This window comes from Rutilus rutilus (assembly GCF_951802725.1).
Source record: "Rutilus rutilus genome assembly, chromosome: 7".
Taxonomy (NCBI): domain Eukaryota; kingdom Metazoa; phylum Chordata; class Actinopteri; order Cypriniformes; family Leuciscidae; genus Rutilus; species Rutilus rutilus.
In genome coordinates this window covers 10,450,845-10,469,377 of record NC_140221.1, presented here as the reverse complement: position 1 = coordinate 10,469,377, position 18,533 = coordinate 10,450,845, and the positions used below count along the sequence as shown (strand labels likewise).

The window sequence follows — 18,533 nt, the reverse complement described above, 5'->3', positions numbered from 1 at the left end:
ATTTAAGTTTAAAATACTGAAATAATTTAAAATAACTCCAAAAAACAACATGGCAAATAAAAAAAAAGCTTTTCATGCAGAAAAAATTAATTAATAAAAAATAATCAACGTCTGTATTGTGTTAGACAACTAGAGGAGAATTGAGTAGAAGACTGATGAAAAACTAATGTTCCCCACAGGAGCTTTCAAAGTGCATTTATCAGAGCAGGACCTTTCCAATTGACAAACGCTGCCCTTTAGGCACTGAGGTCAGAGGTCAACACAAGTTCACTGAGGGGTGTAAAGGCTCAGATTGTATGGTTAATCATTAGAAAAATCACTATTTGCAAATGTATGTCATTGCATGTGGCATTTATTTTTAAGAAAGAGAACATAAGCACACTTTAAGAAACCATATTTTTAAAAAAGGTCAGTTCTGAGAGCTCTACAGAAGCATCATTTGTTATACAAAATATCAAACCAAGTGGCATCTGCAATGACATTCATACAATTTTAAGATTTGCATAAGAGTCAAAATACTTTTGGGGCCGCTGTATTGATAATTGCTGCTTACCTAGCCCGTCCTACGATTACACTCTGTGCCCACGGGTGCATGATCTCCAGAAAAGAGCCATGGTCGAAGAACCCGCTCACCCACGCACCCTTAGTGTCTGTATGGAAGGAGAGAGACCATCAGAGCTGCATTAGAACCCAATCTTAACCGAGGGGAAGCTGCTGCAGGAAGAGGTTACCGTTCAATTACACTGAGACCCGTCTCAGCACTGAGACAAAGATTCTTCTCCCTGCCACCCACTCTCGATATCTCCCCACCTCACTGTGGTAATTACAGTGATGTGTAATCTGTCTCGCCAATAAAAAACACTCCATATATCCCAGAGTGTCTTATCTCTGAGAGGAGAGACCTAGTGCTGTGCCTCAAACATAAACCCTCAGACCACAGCCATCCATTACTGGATACTTCCCCCAACTAACAACACATCCCTCAACACAATTAATACACAAAACTCAAGATATCGCTGTAGGAAGCATCAACAAATCCTATGTTCTGAGTTCAACAGAAGTTTGACAGTATAATATCACTGATACAGAAACTTAATGACTCTCTATTTGATCATTTCCTGTTTATTCTACATTTTCTGCATATTGGTCACATGACTTTGACAGTAATTCACCCACATCATTCACGTTGGTAACGTATAACCAGACCTGTGGTAACTGGGACCGTGGCACAGATGCTGTCAATATAGCTGTACTTGTATTGAACTAGGGTTCTAGCATCCACTCACTCAGACTGGGACGTCCCGCTAGCATCCAGCGTGGGTCATAAGGTGCCTTGGTAGGAATGAACTCCACTAGCCGATCAATGGGATCTTTAGCAGAGAGCATTGGAACAGGACTGGACATGTTCTGAAGGAAAATAGCACTGTTAGACTCAAAATCACATTCTCCGGGTTACATGTCACAGTGTTTTCTGCATACCTTTGGCATGTAGGACAGCCAGTGAAGTAACGTAAACACTCCCTCGAAATCGTCGCACACAGTGGTGTGCGTGACTCCATTATTGTGCATGATCTGTACTCCACCTAGCTGGTTATTGGAGGTGTACACCTCTCGACCCAGAACCTGTAGAGAAAGAGCAAAAAGGTGAATGAGTAAATGGTTGGCTGCCATACAAAGTACTGGAGTCACAAAAACTGGAGAGCACAGCTCACACAAAAGTCACTTTCAAACCAGATACTCAACCATTTTAAGGCTGTTAGTGCAAAAATATCCCCAAGATATCCTCAAGAACTTCATATTAGGTTTTGGTTGCAGAGTTTTGTCCGTGAAAGTATATTTTTTCACTCAGGGGCAAAGTTTGAAGTAGCTGCGCAACGGTGTACTGTTTGCGAACATTTTACCTCCAGTCACGTTGCTGGGAATGTGGAACGAGTGAATAAATGAAAAGAAAACCTGAAAAGATTTCCATATCAAAGATGGAGTCCTATTAAACAATCCTCACGAACCGATGGCAATTCGAAAGTGATTGACAGCCGGCGTTAACTTCCAGAAAGTCTGCACTGATGATCTGTTTAGAAACACTGAAACGAAGACCTTTGTTTTTGGATAGATTTTGTTCAAAATGACTTTACAACCATGCGTTCTTCATTTCGTTTGAAGTACAATGAGGTCTTGAGTCTGAACAGCTTTTAAAGAAATTTCTGTAGAACTAATGGAGACTGATATGCCATAATAACTTGGTTCCACACCAGTCTAATTTTGTGGAACTATCGATTTCATATTAACCCTTGCCCTTAAACAGCACATAAAAATAAATAAAAAATAAAAAAAAACCTGTGGAACTGTCTCTATGGATTCAAGAGTCAAACTATAGCAAGTTGCAAGCAATTCAATGATGCTCAAAGTCCAAAGAACTTCAACTTTGTCATAGGAATTGTTTGAAAGGTCAGAAAGGGTCATAATAAAATGGATGGTGACACCTTGGAAATAGACTGGTTGGGGGATTCTTGGCCAGAATAAACTACAATATGTTGATAATCAAAAAAGTAATGTCACTAACTCTTCTTTGTGCTTCTTACATGAGAAAGAACATCATAGAACTAGGAAGCAAGATGTGTGTTATGGCACAATGCTAGCGGAGGTCCTGGGGCTGCAGATCAATACCATCACACAGGCAGTCAGTCCTGTGCTGTAGGCTGAGGAGAGTCTGCTTTCCGCTCAATGCTGTCAGGGACCCGGGAAGAATGACGGTGTCATTGAGTGGTCAGTGCGGGGGAGAAAGGGGTTATTTATGCCTCTGGGACTGCATCAATACTCAGATTTCTTCTTCCTTTCACCATTCATTCACACAATACTTTCTGTAGAGGTAATGCAATTTTTCTGTGGTGTCACAGGCCATAAATAGTGTAAACACTGTGAAGCATTTCTGCTTATTTTGAGCTCCTTGACAACTTCTGGTTCAATGAATGGCATGAGTTTGAAGCAGGACTACCGGTTTGGCTGAACAAAATGGTATATGGCGTGAATGTCCAATGTGTGTGTCTAGGAAACCTTTTTCACTGATTTTTTTGCAATTGTGTGTTTGGTGCCGCAAGTGGCACAGAAAAGCACTACTCGGCTTCTCTTGATTTCTGCTTGCCCCGCAAGAAAACTAAACTTCTTCAACTTTACTTCTTTGTTAGGGTCAGTCTTGGTTTGGATCTTGAGTCCATGAGGTCTATAAGGTCCAGATCTGGAATGCAGGGAACCTAGTTTTTGTCTGGCCCTTGACTTCAACTCCAAACTTATATGGTTTTTTTATTGTGGCATACTTCCCTTTTGTTCCAGTGGTTAATAAAAGACTGAACTCTTCCATACCTTCAACGGTGACAGAATCACTGAGGTTGGAACATCCACACAAAATCAACTCTGAGACTGATGTCTTCATAACAATCAGAATCACTTGCAGACCCGCCAGGCCCGAGACCTGTGATGCTCATCATCGGTATTCGTAAATGAGCAGATCATGGTTCTGATCTAACTAACACAAGTAATAGGACTGTAAAGGACATACACAGATGAGAATATTTGGGGTGTTCCTGCGGTTCCAGAGAGGACAACCGGACACTGGACGTGACAAATGAAGACCGTGCCTGAAATATCTGAATACCATATTTCTGTTGAAACCAGTGAAAGGATATAGACATTCACAAACTGCTAATGGGAAATTATTCTGAATAAAAACTGTTTCTTGGTTCCCAACCCCAATCTGGACTGCTGCAGAGAGTGATGGTGGAAAGGCAGAGCGAGACAGGGATATCTGCAGCAGTAGAAGTGCTCAATTCTGTTCTCAGAGGAATATTATGGGAGTGCCTCCCCGGTCTCAGCCCCAGGCATCAGCCTATTTCTATGCAAATAACAACTTCACGCTTCTCTTTCTATTATTCCTGAAGGAGCAGCAGCATCATGACGGGAGACAGAGAGAGAGAGAGAGAGACATGCGGGGGGATGGCAATCACTGAGGGGTGAATTATACACCTAGAGAAACGCACACATACACGTTTGTTTTTCAATCATGGCAGGTGACTTTCCATTGACTTTCATTGTCTTTATACAGTGATATCAGTTTTCATTCTGAAAATTTATTTCTGATTCTATTTAGGTCCCAATAAAGCATGCAATGCTTTTTCTTCCTTTTTTAAAGCTTGAAATCATTAGACCCAAAATGCAGACAAATGCATGGTAAAAAAAAATTACTAGCACACACTTTGTACATACAAATTTTCTCCTTTTGTGTCATATGGAATAAAGTCGTGGGTTTGGAATGACATGAGGGGTGAATAAACGATGAAAGAATTTACATTTTTGGGTGAACTGTTCCTTTAACACATGCTTGAACGCACAGCCGACCACAACCAATCCCTGTCACCAGTAAAATAAGAAACTGGCTGATTCATAAAAGTCATATTGTAATGCAGTCGTGGTAATTGCATGAATTAGGGATTCATTTATTTGGGTCATAGTTGATCGCACACCAGGCTTTTAGAGTTCACGCTAACCTGTCACCATTCCTGCCTCGGCCCAATCAAATTACTTCACACAATTAAAAGAGAGGCCAATTAAAGTGCCCTTATCAGCTGAGTGAATAGATAATTTATGCACAAATGCCATTTTTCATAGCAGCAACTAAACAGAGAAGACCTTTGAAAATATACAAAGCAGACTAGGCAAAAAAAAAAACTGCTTCGAGGAGGCACAAGTTGGCATGTGGTGGATTCTATTTCTAAACCACAAAATACAAAACACGTTTATGTGCGGCTGCTGACCTTATTAAGAGCTCCAGCTCCAGTCAGGATGATGTGAGAGTTCTCCACCTGTATGGTTCTTTGGCCCAGTCTCACCAGGTACGCTCCGATTCCAATGGCCCTGCATGTCACCTGAGGACCACCGAAGACACAGAGGCTCAGAAACACTTTATCATATACCGTACCGTTCAAAAGTTTTGGGATGGTAAGTTTGTCATTTTTTGAAAGAAGTCTCTTATGCTCTCCAAGGCTGCAGCTATTTGAAAAATACAGTAAAAACAGTAATATTGTGGAATATTATTACAATAACTGGAATATTATTTAAAAATACCTATTTTTATTTTACCACATGCTGGTGATGGCAAAGCTAACTTTTTACCAGTCATTACTCCAGTCTAGTATTAAATGATCCTTCAGAAATGTTGAAAACAGTTGTGGTGCTAAATATTTTTGTGGAAACCGTGATGTGTATTCTTCAGATTCTTTGACATATAGAAAGTTTAAAAGAAATCTTTTGTAACATTGTAAATGTATTTTTGATCAATTTAATTATACATAAAAAAAATCTTACTGACCCCAAACTTTTGAACAGTATTGCTTTACTAAACATATTGCTTATACGCTTTGAGTATTCAAAGGTGGCACTTTTCCAAATGCTTTGCCAAATATTTGCCATGGTTTGTAACAAGTGTGTGTGTTTTGTCAGCATACCAGGTTCATGGTGATAATTTCCTCATACGCCAGCGATGATTCACCTGCGATCATGCCAGAACCTCTCAAGTTCTCCACACCCAACCCCTCCTCTTTACCAATGATATCAGTGATCTTATACCTGCAAAGACACACAGGTTCCATTAGAGGAGAATTTATTTAATCCTTAATCAATGACAAAAAATATCCTGTTACTTTCACAACTCAAAACTTCCTCCCAGTCCAACCACTTATTGAAACTAAACAGCAAAAATGACTTCTAATATCAGATATAAAAGAAGTAAAAATTCCTATCCTGTGTTCAGCAACTGAGCATGCCAGTAATGTTGAATTGATGGGAAGTAGGAAAGAAACATTTTTAAATGGCAGTAGAATGTAATATATTTTTTACATTTTTATATAACTAGTGATCCTTCCAATGGATAATAAGACAGGGTGTAAATTGCTAATGCGAAACTATTTTTTTTTGGGGGTGCAGAAAACCTTTTTGTGCAGAATAAAGTACACTTTTTTTGCGAAAAAGGAAACCTACAATTATTTTTTTTAAAGTTGAGCTAAACAACTGTTTATGGGATAATAAGTAACTCACCTGGATTCTCCCTCATCTTCTACATGTTCACATTGGACTGAGTTCAGAGCAGACACCTTCTTATAATCCTGAGGTGTGAGGTACAGGTACTTAAAGCCCTATGAATCCACAGAAAAACACAATGATTATGACACACATCCAAAAGATAATCACTACATTAATGATCTCTGATCCCTTCCCCTGGAGCCACTCCAGACCTTGTATGGGTCTGCCGGATCCTGCCAGGCCACATGGAACATGTGTCTGATCTCCTCTGCCAGGCCGATCCGGGCTCCGCTGTTGGCAGCGATATAGATTCGCGGGATGCCGCTTTCCCGAGCCATTTCTGAAGCCTGCAGGAACAGGACATCCTCCTGTGGCCCGAAGGAGCCGATCTTATGTGTGATGTCATTGCTGATCACGATAACCTCACGGCCGGCCGGGTACTCAGGGGTTCGGATAGTCATCCGCCATGCTACCATGCCAATCTAGTGAATCAGACAATTGAAGAATCATGAGTGTTAAGCAAGTTGTGATCAAATAAATTCATTTTAAATCAATGCTTGCAGAGCCTCACAAACATTTAAGAAGCAAAGGGGCCCCCTACAGTGTGCAAAGTGTACTGCATGTGATGGTTTGTTGAAAATGAGCAAGACAACACAAATTAAGATGAAGTTGTGAAGTGCATAGTTGTGTTTAGGATAAGGAAAATATGTTGCCAGTTAGCCAGTGTCATTAACATGGTGCATCCTAACCTCATTTCCTCCAGGTAGGCGGTTCATCTGCACCAGCTGACCTTGAGAATCGAGAACCAGCTCAGTGAAGGTGAGCAATTCCGATGGAAGAGGACACTTGGGTAAGTTGGCGTGTGCATCCATGGACTGCCATAACTTCCTTAGAGACTAGAGAAAAATGGACAGCATAAGAAACTAATCACTCAGAAATATTTATAGTAAGAAGTTATGAAATCACAATAAATATTTATGTTCATATATTTCAAGTGCTCTTAAAAAAAAAAAAAAAAACATGAAAGAAAATGTTTATTTACAGGTGCAATGCAATACTTTCTCAGATTTCTGAATTTATTCGTAAACAATTATCAATTTTGAAAACAGTTGTGTACAATTCTTTTTTTCAGGATTCTTTGATGAACAGAAAGTACTATTTCATTTATTTGAAATAGAATCTTTTGTAACATTATAAATGTCTTTACTGCAACTTTTGATCAATTTAATGCATCCTTACTGAATAAAAGTATTGATTTATTTGATTTCTGAACCCAAACTTTTGAACGGTAGTGTATAATGTTACAAAAGCTTTCTATTTCAGATAAATGTTGTTCTTTTGAACTTTCTATTCATCAAATAATTCAGAAAAATAAAATAAAATAATACATAACCATTTTTAACAATGATAATCATTATAAACATTTCTTTAGCATTAAATCAGCATATTATAATGATTTCTAAAGAATTATGTGACACTGAAGACTGAAAATTTAGCTCTGATCACAGGATTAAATTATATTTTTAAATATATTCAAATAGAAATGAGTTATTTTAAACTCTAATAATATTTAACTGCACTGTGATGCCCTGAATTGAATTCAAATCAAATCTTGAGCTTCTTAAATATTTGCCATCACTAGACTACTGTTTCAGGTTGTGGACGATACCTGACGGAACATCTCTGGGAAGTCGTAGACGTATGTGGTGCCGAGGCTTTGGGCCTGGAAGCGTTTGGACTGCAGGAGGTCTTTAGTGACGTAGGGTGTGTTGATGAGCATGCCGTGAAGAGGACCCTGCTTATCTCCATACGCCTGGAACATGATCTGAGGAGAGAGATGGAGGGCAAGAAAGAGTCAGCAAGTCAGGCAGAGTTAAAGTTATACAATTAACCACAAAAATAATATAAATATATCCCCGCATATAGACAAACAGATGACAGTTGCCCAATGATGGAAACAAAAAAGACAGACAGTTGATGTAACAATGACTAAAGGTGATTTGCAAACATTTTAAAAACTCTATTACAACAGCAGATTGTACATTGAACAAATGTACAATGTACAATGTGTTTGGTCACATGACTGAATACAATTTTCTCATAAACAATAAAAGAATAAATATACATAAAATAAATATCAAGATGTTCAATATAATTTTTTTAATATGATAAAAATATACAATACAGTTTGAAAGTTTGGGGTCAGTGCGTTTTTTGATAAATTAATACTTTTATTCAGTAACGATGGATTAAACTGATTAAAAGTGACAGACCTTTATAATATTACAAATTATTTCTATTTCAAATAAATACTGTTCATTTTGAACTTTCTATTAATTCAAATAATCGTGAAAAAAATTAAATAAGTATCACGTTTTTACAAAAATATCAAGCAGCACAACTAGTTTCCAATATTAAAGGCACAATATGTAAGATTTTTGGATTAAAATATCCAAAAACCACTAAAACAATGTTATATATTTTGTTGACTTGAGTACTTACATTATCCCAAATGTTTCCAACATGTTTAAATTTGGAGAAATCAGCTATTTTAACGGCCCGTGTCATTGCGTCATATCCAAGCTATCCTTGATTTCTGGTTTTACTTCCAGAAAAAAAAAAAGAAAAGTGAAGTCTGCACACTGCAAGCTACTCCAGATAAATTTATTGAAAGCACAACTTTATTGTGCTTTCAATCAATTTATCTGGAGTAGCTTGCAGTGTGCGGACTTCACTTTTCTTTTTTTGTTTACTTCCGTAGAAACCATGGAAGACGCTTTAATATATTATGTGCTTTATTAGACAAGTGAGCAACTGTTTGGACACTTTTATCGACAGAAAACTAATCATTGTTATATACAGTGGTTCATATACTGTAGTTCAACACGGTTAGACTTATTGTTTGAATCTCTTGTAATGATTTACAGCGAGTAACATGTTTGTGTCATGGCGGCTAACATAGCAAAATCAGAAAGAGCTTTATTTGAAGAAACGGTAATACATCATTTTCTCTATCATACAATATACTTTAAAATAAATTGCATCCCGTTTAGCAACAAGTCATCCACCTTTGAATAATAATATGAAATTCTAATATCGATCTAGCTTTCTGGAGTGTGCATGTGTCTCATATCAGCCATCGAGTTAACACACAGTAATGTTAACATAACTTTCGACACACTCAAACGTATTTAGTATGATTGTTTTGACCAAGTAAAACAGCGCTGCGTTGCCCCACAATTGTAATTCTTCAGACAAACTGACCTGTATGAGTAGTAATTCAGCACTTGGGTGTTTTATTAGAATGAAATAAAATAATGTGAATTTAAGTGATTAAACATAACTATAACAAAGTTCAAGTTCAGGGAAGGAGGCGGACGATAAATGTATCTTTAGTCATAAAATAAACAACAAAACGAAAGGAGCGGCAGAGGCTGACTGCGGCATATAGGCAATAATAAAACAGCAACGTAAAATGTCCCAGGCTCTTGGCCCGGCCCTGCTTCATACCACAATAACATAAGTAAAACTTTAATTCATTAGCTCACCCATGAACATGATTTCTGCCTGAGTCCTGTCGGATTGCTTTCCATCAGCTGTGGAGGTAAAGACGACACCTCCTATGATTCCACACTCATTCACGGCGTCATCAAGTTACGCCTTTGTTATTGTTTTGAAAAAGCGACCTATACTGGCGAAACTTACATACTGTGCCTTTAATAATAATTAGAAAAGTTTCTTGAGCACTTAAATTAGCATATTAGATTGATTTAAAGATAGGAGTACTGACTGCTGAAAATAGGAGTACTGGCTGCTCAAAATTCAGTTTCGCTATCAAAGGAGTAAATGATATATTCAAATAGAACTGTTATTTTAAATTGTAATAATATTTCACAATATTACAGTTTTTATTGTATTATTGATCAAACAAATGCAAGAGACTTCTTTTAATAAAATCGTACCGAATCCAAAAGTTTGAATGGTAGTGTAATTTTCATGTTATATTTATCATTAATTATAAATATAATTTTGGATCTATTCTTAAATGCTTTGCAGACAAATATATATAAATTGTGTCTACGCATGCATGTCTACGTGTCGAATCTGAAGAAGGTAAAACATATCAAACATTTTTCAACATTCACTACAAAATTCCTATTTGTATCATTTCATAGCTTTGGCTTTACTATTATTCTAAAATGTAAATAAAATAAAAACAGTCCAAATAAAGTATAATTAGGTGTGTCCAAACTTTTGACTAATAGAGAATTTACCATCGACAGAAAATTAACAATGATTAACAAACAATGAAGGATGACAAAGGCATAATACTGTAGTTCAGTTTGAGATGTCTGTGTATGTATATGTCTGTGTATGTATATATGTGTGTGTGTGTGTGTGTGTGTGTGTGTGTGTTAATGAGAGACACGTGAGCCCCACCTGTCGGTCTTTGTGCCCCACCTGTCCTGTACGGGAGTCTGTGACCTCCTTGTACAGGCTGATGTCCAGGTAGTAGCCACTCTCATTGGTCAGGAAGAGGCGGATGGGGATCTGCTTGCCAGTGGGCGTCAGTCGGATGTTGATCTTCAGCTCAGCTTGGAGCACGCGGAGTTTCCACAGACGACTGCCGTAGCGCATGACCATGGAGCGCACGGATTCCTCAATCTGATGAGAACACAAAGGCTCAAAACACATGCAAAGATGTACCTTCCTAAAACAAAAATCCATTGAAACTCATTGAAACCTTAGAAGGGTCCATGATGACGGTTGGGACGAAGTTGAGGAAGATGTGGTTGCAGTCTGTGCGCACTGTGGTGTTGTTGAAGGCCACCTCCAGCTCATCCATGGCCTCCAGCAGCAAACGTTCTGCCTCGTTGTGCAGGTACTCAAACGATGCTTCCTACACAGCAGAGAACCACACACGGGGGCTTTTCACATTTGAAAAGTTAACCCTGGGTCATTCTAAACCCCAGGTAAACAAAATCCTGGGTTATCTTGCTTCACATTTCACATTGCTCATAATATACCTGGGGATAACAACTAATCCTTGGTATTCATAAGCTGGCGTTTCACACCTTTAGATCCCTAAACCCTGGGTTAAAAATGTTATTTGCGTATTTGCCGTGTCAGTGTCATTTATTGGATAGTCTCAGCCTCAGATGTCACGCACACGGACCGCTGACACGTGTGTGTCGAGTTATTTAACGGTCCGCCTAGAAACTAAAATGCCGTTGACGCCAAACCCCCTCATGGAAGATGTTTACAACTGTGACAATGAGCACTTTTCAGGATCAACTAAATGCTGGATTTTTCAAAAGTATGTGAAGTAGACTCTTTAAAATACGTCCAAGAGTTTTACACAAGTTTGTAATTGTAGAGACATAGACGTAACATTTTCACTACCCTAAACATGACGCAGAACAAAACAAACTGTGACTGGTTCCTTTACATGTCAGTCAGACGGCCTCTGGGCGGTCCTTGGCCAATGAAAGCTGCTATGGAGTCCAGAGCTTCTGCTATAAGTCTGAATTTCAAGCTACGCGAGACTATTGATTGGATGGCTGCAGCACGAGACCTGTTTACATAAAAGCTCTAGCATTGCGCATCCTCATATTAGATATTGCCAACTGTTCTATCAAGTTTATACTGAATGGACTTATAAAGGTAAAAATAAAATGCTTCATTACTGCATTTTCTGTCACAATTTGCCATTTTTCTGAAACACAGCCTACTGTTTATCCCTCTGGGGTCGGCGGTCGCGACGGCGAGACCAGCTCGCTTTTTTTCTTATCAGTGCAAAAGAGACTCAAAATACTCTGTTGATTTTGATCTTACATATAAGTGTTATACATCATTCAAAACTGTTAAAGGTCTTCTTTTATTTGCGTACACTCATAATAAAAACAAAATGTTGTGTTTTTTGTAAAATAAAGAAAAGAAACATGATGTGTGTTCTGCCGTCTCTCTCAATGTGAGGTTCACTCTGAAAATGATCTGTAACTCAGCGAATACTTGTCACACTAACATGAGACGTGTCTTTACAAAGCTATTTTTAAATTATGTAAATTATATCAAAAACAAATATTCTCTGTTTAAGTAATCAGTATGAAAGCAAGGACATTTTCTCCAGCCCGTGCTCATTAGCTCTAATGTGACCACACCTAGGCGCGCAAGAGCAATTGACATGCAAATCGTCCACGTGAAGGAACGCAGACCTGTAAACGGCCCATCACCTCAAAAACAAAGAATCAGAGACTTCATTACTCCTCTGCTTTTTCATCGAGTTTGGAAGACACGTTGTGTTTGTGCTGTGCTATGTATATATGTATATATATATATATATATATATATATATATATATATATATATATATATATATAAATAAATAAAGGCAAAAAGTTATGTGACTGTTCAAGTCTCTGTCTTTAGATCAGTGTGTTCAATAATGTGCTTTTTGACCTTTGTTGTGTATCTTTGTAAATAAATGACAACACAAACGATCAAAAAGCCATTCTTTTTTAAATCTCTACTCATTCTTTGTTCTGGTTCTCTCACAGTCCCCACCTGATAGGGCCATTATGGGACGGTCTTTGTCTTTCTCAGGTGTGAAACACATCAATATTCATAATGATTCACACCTCCTCGCATAAAGCTTTCTTACACAAAACATGTCTTACAAATTTTAAATCAATATATTGTTTTATCTAAATGAGTAGGCAGGATGATTTTCACATAGTTTTGAAGCAAATATTCTAGGCTACGTGATACAATTTTCAAAAGTCTTGTGAAGAAATAATCAGTATGGGTTTCAGTTTGTTTTTTCACAAACCATGCATAAATGTCATTATCTCAAAACTAGAAACTTTTACATACATGCTGCTTACATATTTTCGTAGCAGAGTTTGCGCTGAATACAGTGTAATCAGACTTTAGCCATGAAAATGTCACAAGTAACAGAAATAGGCCAGAGGGTTATACAACATATGTTTCCGTGAAAGTCCAAAGCATGTGAAAATGAAGCACACGAATGACTAAGCATCTAGTCATAACATTCTAACTAGGGATGCACGATATATCTGCCACCATATCGGTATCGGCTGATATATGTTCATTTTTAATGTTATTGTTATCGGCCCGATTAGAAAATTAGGCCGATATTTTAAAGTCGATAAATACTGGATTATTTCCTTCAGCTGAGACACTTCAGATGCACAAAATCAGGCAATTTTGTAAATCAGGCTCTCAAAAATTATATAAAAATTTGGATTTAGATTTATCAGCCAATATATCGGTTATCGGTTTTCAAATATAAAGAATTATCGGTTATCGGTATCGGCCAACATTTTCATATCAGTACATCCCTAATTCTAACACTGCTTCGTTTCACAATGTACACATTTAACACTACAATGCAGGGTTAAAGCGGGGCTCAGTAGTTTCGGGATTTCTTCGCTGTATTCTCGCTTTTTGCTCGCAGGTTTCTCTCTAGAAGCTCTCTGTGGAAGCTCCCCCACAGCCTCGGAATAGATATTTGACAACACTGTTGTAAAAACTCGTTGGCGATTCTCAGACACCAGAGGCTAGTAGATCAACGACATCGGCCCGCCGGCCCAAAGTTGCAAGTGCGGATTTTCCGCTCACGGGCACCAGGGGGGTGCGAAACGACCACCATTCAACCCCAACTAAGTAATATAACCATTCTAATGACTCTGAAGCTGTTCAGTTAAGGTAAAAAAGTAAAAAGTTACTTAGATCACCTTTAACACTGCAAATGTGGTGCTAACCCTGCTCCAGAGAAAGGTTTCATAACCCCGGCTAAAACGCATTTCTTATCCCGCTTCTAAATTACAAGTGTGAATCATTCCTTTACCCGGGGTTAAAAGTGGGGTTTTGAATGACGATAACCCAGGTTTAAGCGCAGTGTGAAAAGCCAAAGCGGCACAGGCCTAACCATGTTTATTACTAGAGTGATGCTCCTACCTTGGTGACCAAGTCCGAGTGGCGGATGATGGCCCGTACAAAGAAGCGGTAATCAGTGACCTCGGTGCCCACCTCCACGCGGGCGGCTCCCAAGTACAGGTGCATTTTGTGGTTGGCACAGGGGATCGCCGTCAATGCAAAGTTACGCATGCGGTTGAGCTCCAACTGGAAAGCCAATGCGGGTTCCAAGTGCCTGTAGATACGGTCTTCCACAAACTGAAAAAAGGGATTGACAAAATTGGTAAAAGCTTTTGTTTTAGACAAGAATAAAGCTTGGCTAAACAACTATTAAAATGAACTTCGCTTTATAAATATGTATTAAAAAAACTATAAAAAAGCACTAAAAAAGGAGGCCAAGCATTATTTTTTTTTCTGTTTTGTTTCACTGAGATCAAAAGAACAATAAAGCTGTAGTCAAAAACATTGGGTTTCATTCTCTAACTGTGAATAACTAACAAATGTGTGTGTGAAATCTGTGTGCAACAGTTTTCACAAACAAATCATGATTTATCAATAAATTTCATACTAAAATTTACAAATTCTAAATTTACAAAAAAAAATGGGAGCACCTGAGAGCATTGTATGTTTGCTGAGAGTGAATAAAGGCTGTAAAGAAAAGGTCTTATTATTGAGATTACTGGTTTGGCTGCGTTTTATGCAAATGATTAGCCTCGGGTACGCAGTCACTCATTTAGAATGGCTCAATTCAAAATAAATTCAGAAATTATTAGATCATTAAAATATTTTTGTGAAAAGTTCCCCTGTGCATATAAATATGAATAATCCACAAAAATGATTAGTGAATGAGACCTAATATATTTCACAATTCCATTTGCAGCTGCTAGTATATTAAAAATTAAATGCAAAAAGATTAAACAAAGTTGAACTAAATGTTTCCAACCAATAAAAGACAAAAATGTTTTATGGCAAAAAAAATACAAAAATAAACATTGGTTACACTTCTTATTTGCACATACATCTGCATTCAATAAAACCACATGAACACTCAAGAAATGTATAAAAAAATATTTAATATAATAGAAAATATGAACGGAATGAAATTGCTCGTTTTAAATTTAGAGAATGTGAGTCTACAGGAGCAGAAAGTGCCCGTGAGCTATAATAGCAAGCTAGATTTAGTAAATGTAGGTAATCACAGCTGCTAATGGATGTCATCCCTCTCAAATGAGACAAATAATTAAAAAGTTCATTAATGTAATGAGCTTTGCTGGAACCATTTTAGCAAACTATCAGGGCTGAAGGAAGCGAGAGAAACGCCATTGATCATGATGGAGTTACTTGCACAGCAAAGACAAGGAACTGAGGAATATAACAGCTTTTTCTTTTACTCCTCCTCATTTTCCCTTTGTATTTTCCCACCTAAACATAAAGCTGCTGATGAATTTAATGAACGCTTGCATTTAAAATCGTTACAGTCTTTTGTGCCTGTCATTGATAGTCTTGTGTAAAACAACTCACCTTGTCTCGAGCCCGGAAAGTAAAAAATTTGGGGAATTCTCTCTGTGAAATAAAGACATTAAACATTAACAGTGAAATAACACTAGATTCTTAACATTCTTAAAATGTGTATTCACTACAGCCATTTACAGAACAAAAACAGGTACAATTAGCACATTTCAAAGACTTAACAGTGTAAGCAATTTAATTAAGAGACCATTTATAATGGCTCTGTTCCAAAACCTAGGAGTCAAAATGTTAATTAAAAATAATCATTATTTCTACTAATATTGTTTATAACATTTAATTCATAAAAAAAAGTTAACTTATGTACATTTTTATGGAAAGAAAACCAAATAAAACTGACTTACAAATTCGGTCACTTTTTGCAATTTTGATTCACTGATTTATTCCAAATAATGTCTTCATCACCATATCCATGTCGGGGCTCAAACATTGATATATGAGATTATTTGTGATTAATTTGATTTATTAATCAGCATCATGCAATGACTTCATCTTTGAATCATCATTTAAATCAAATGACAGCCCAAATTTTTATACTTCAAGTGTATTGGGTCATTAGCTTAGCAATATGCTAACATCCAAGACAGTGAACATAACCAAGAAATATTGATCACACATACTGTAAATCTCATTCAACTGATAAATACTCATAGTCTAATTAAAAATGAACGGTGTGTGCCACATATTTTACTGTTAGTAGGGCTATATGAGTTCTGAATCATTAGCTTAGCAACACGCTAATGTCTCTAATAGAATCAACTGAAAGCTAAAGCCAAGACTCTCATGCGCTTTAAAAAAGTAGTGCTACTGGTGAGACCTGCATAAGAGAAAGTTCTTTTTGTTGCATTTCAGTTCAGTCACTTGTGAGGTTCCATTTTGGTTAAGATGTCGCCTAAGAAGGTAGCTATTTAGAGAGTAGGCAGCGAAGCAGCTCAAAAGGTTGTGGAACAGAGCCAATGTCTCAAACATTCCACAACTACTTACATGGAACCTCTGGTCCACCTCACAGTTGACTTGCTTCCTGAAATCCTGTTAATAACGGCGTCAAGAGCACAGGGAAAAAGACACACACACACACACACACACACACACACACACACATGCAGTGGGTGTACCAGACTTGAGATCAGTTACTATGAATTACAATACAATTCAAATTAACAATTAAGTGATTACAGATTTAATTAAAATTTGATTGAGTGAGAGAGCGGAAACATGCTCAAATGTCATTTTTAAAGCATACCTTCTGAGCAACCAGGAAGGTAAGTCTTCGGATGCCGTGCTCAAATAGCAGAGATTTCTGTAGTAGAAATGATATGAATGAGAAAAAAATTTGCTGAGAGTAGAGAAAACAACTTTAATTTTAACTCTGCTTAAAGACAATCAACCCATACAGAACATAACGTTTTACCTTAGAGTGGGTAAACTCACGGAACATGGCCGCCAGCCCATCGTCATCAATGTCGCTGTCCGTCTTTATGGCCACGTTAAGGATATGAATTGGCTCATCTTGAATGCTCTACAATAAAACAAACAAAACTAGGTATAGAAAACGTTGATTTCCCCCCCCCCCCCAAAAAAGCGTTCTTCAAGACAACAATTTAATATACTCAAAATATTTTTATCTTTTAATCTTTTTTTTGTGTATGTTATTTTATGAAAGGTTCAGAGGGTGAAAGGTTCACCTTGTTGTCCTCCTCTCCATAAAGAACAGGGTTGCCCCCCTCAGGAAAGGTTGGCGTACAGGGGGGTGAGTCAGAGAAACAGCTCAACACATCCTTAATGTTCCTATCATAACAGTCAAATTAGACACTCAAGCACCAAATTTAGGTACATTTTTAGAAAACTGCTTTTTAAAGACAACATGAAACAAAATTCATAATATGTAAAGTGTGGTGTCTGTTAGGAGTTCGTAAGGAAGGGATAATGTACATCCAGCCGGTTGTTATCCCAGAATAAACTTAGACAGGGTGATCAGGACCCCGACGCGAAGGGGTCTTGCATTAGCCTGATGGGGTTTATTCTGCGATAACAACCGGTTGGATGTACATCATCCTGCTTATTACACGGCTACGTGCCACAGTAAATAACCAGACATGAAATATTGATCCGAGACTAAATATTTTATTAGCTCTTCAAACACAAAGCTTCCACGGAGAAAGCAGTTGCTAGCAAGCCTTTAAGTTTAAAGACGGACATTTAAGGGATACGGTACAGTCATATCACTTATTACATGGATTTTCATCACATAAATAATTATGGGGATAAGAGATATTAATTTGAGATTCATTTGATTATATTATCTTATAATACATTACCATGTACAAAACAATCGGCACAAAATGGCCGCAGCTGCGTTTGTATGAAACAAGAGAGCGAGTCCGCGATACCCGGATGACATAAATAAATAATTGTACACAAAATATTAATTTGAGTTTTAATCGTTTATTAGCTCACCAAACGCAAAACTTCCACCAAGAATAACTGTTCTTAGTAAGCATATTGCGTCAACTTCAGGTACCCGGATTAGCCTGCGTTATCATTTTTTACCGGTTGTTATCGGGGGAATAACATACCGCTGGATGGCGCGATTGACCAATCAAAATCAAGTATTCCACAGAGACGTGTAATAAGCAGCTATAAAGCACATGAGACAGGAGTAGCGACCGTAATCCATCTTGTTTACCCTTCACTTCTGTTCTCAACACAAAACACTCCAAAATAGTAAATCACAATATAATTCTACTTATGAACACAAAATAACATTACAGATTTAAATGCAATTAAATTTTGAGTGAACACAGTTTGACAATGTTTGGGGATCTTGAAATAAAACCCATTTATCTGGGATTTGATGGGTTTGTACTAGAATGATATTAAAAAAAATGTAAAAAATGTAAAAAAATTATATATATATATATATATATATATATATATATATATATATATATATATATATATATATATATATATATATATATATATATATATATATATAT

The 18,533-nt window shown here is 37.3% G+C and overlaps 1 protein-coding gene across 9 annotated transcripts in view; it reads right to left on the bottom strand.

Moving 5' to 3' along the window:
• acaca (acetyl-CoA carboxylase alpha) overlaps window positions 1-18,533 on the bottom strand; it is a 70,015-nt gene that overhangs the window by 11,923 nt on the left and 39,559 nt on the right. For 4 of the 9 annotated variants that reach the window (XM_084412842.1, XM_084412847.1, XM_084412841.1 and 1 more), the window contains 17 exons: window positions 17,220-17,322; window positions 16,946-17,053; window positions 16,778-16,834; window positions 16,519-16,563; window positions 15,529-15,570; window positions 14,050-14,265; window positions 10,814-10,969; window positions 10,510-10,734; window positions 7,739-7,894; window positions 6,819-6,965; window positions 6,282-6,551; window positions 6,085-6,182; window positions 5,496-5,616; window positions 4,806-4,916; window positions 1,480-1,623; window positions 1,287-1,407; window positions 554-650 (listed from right to left, as the gene is read on the bottom strand). In XM_084412842.1, the coding sequence (XP_084268968.1) occupies window positions 554-650; window positions 1,287-1,407; window positions 1,480-1,623; window positions 4,806-4,916; window positions 5,496-5,616; window positions 6,085-6,182; window positions 6,282-6,551; window positions 6,819-6,965; window positions 7,739-7,894; window positions 10,510-10,734; window positions 10,814-10,969; window positions 14,050-14,265; window positions 15,529-15,570; window positions 16,519-16,563; window positions 16,778-16,834; window positions 16,946-17,053; window positions 17,220-17,322 (2,217 nt within the window). Of the gene's footprint in view, window positions 1-553; window positions 651-1,286; window positions 1,408-1,479; window positions 1,624-4,805; window positions 4,917-5,495; window positions 5,617-6,084; window positions 6,183-6,281; window positions 6,552-6,818; window positions 6,966-7,738; window positions 7,895-9,617; window positions 9,666-10,509; window positions 10,735-10,813; window positions 10,970-14,049; window positions 14,266-15,528; window positions 15,571-16,518; window positions 16,564-16,777; window positions 16,835-16,945; window positions 17,054-17,219; window positions 17,323-18,533 lie in introns of all 9 variants that reach the window. The other 5 variants (XM_084412845.1, XM_084412839.1, XM_084412844.1 and 2 more) reach the window with 3 other exon arrangements.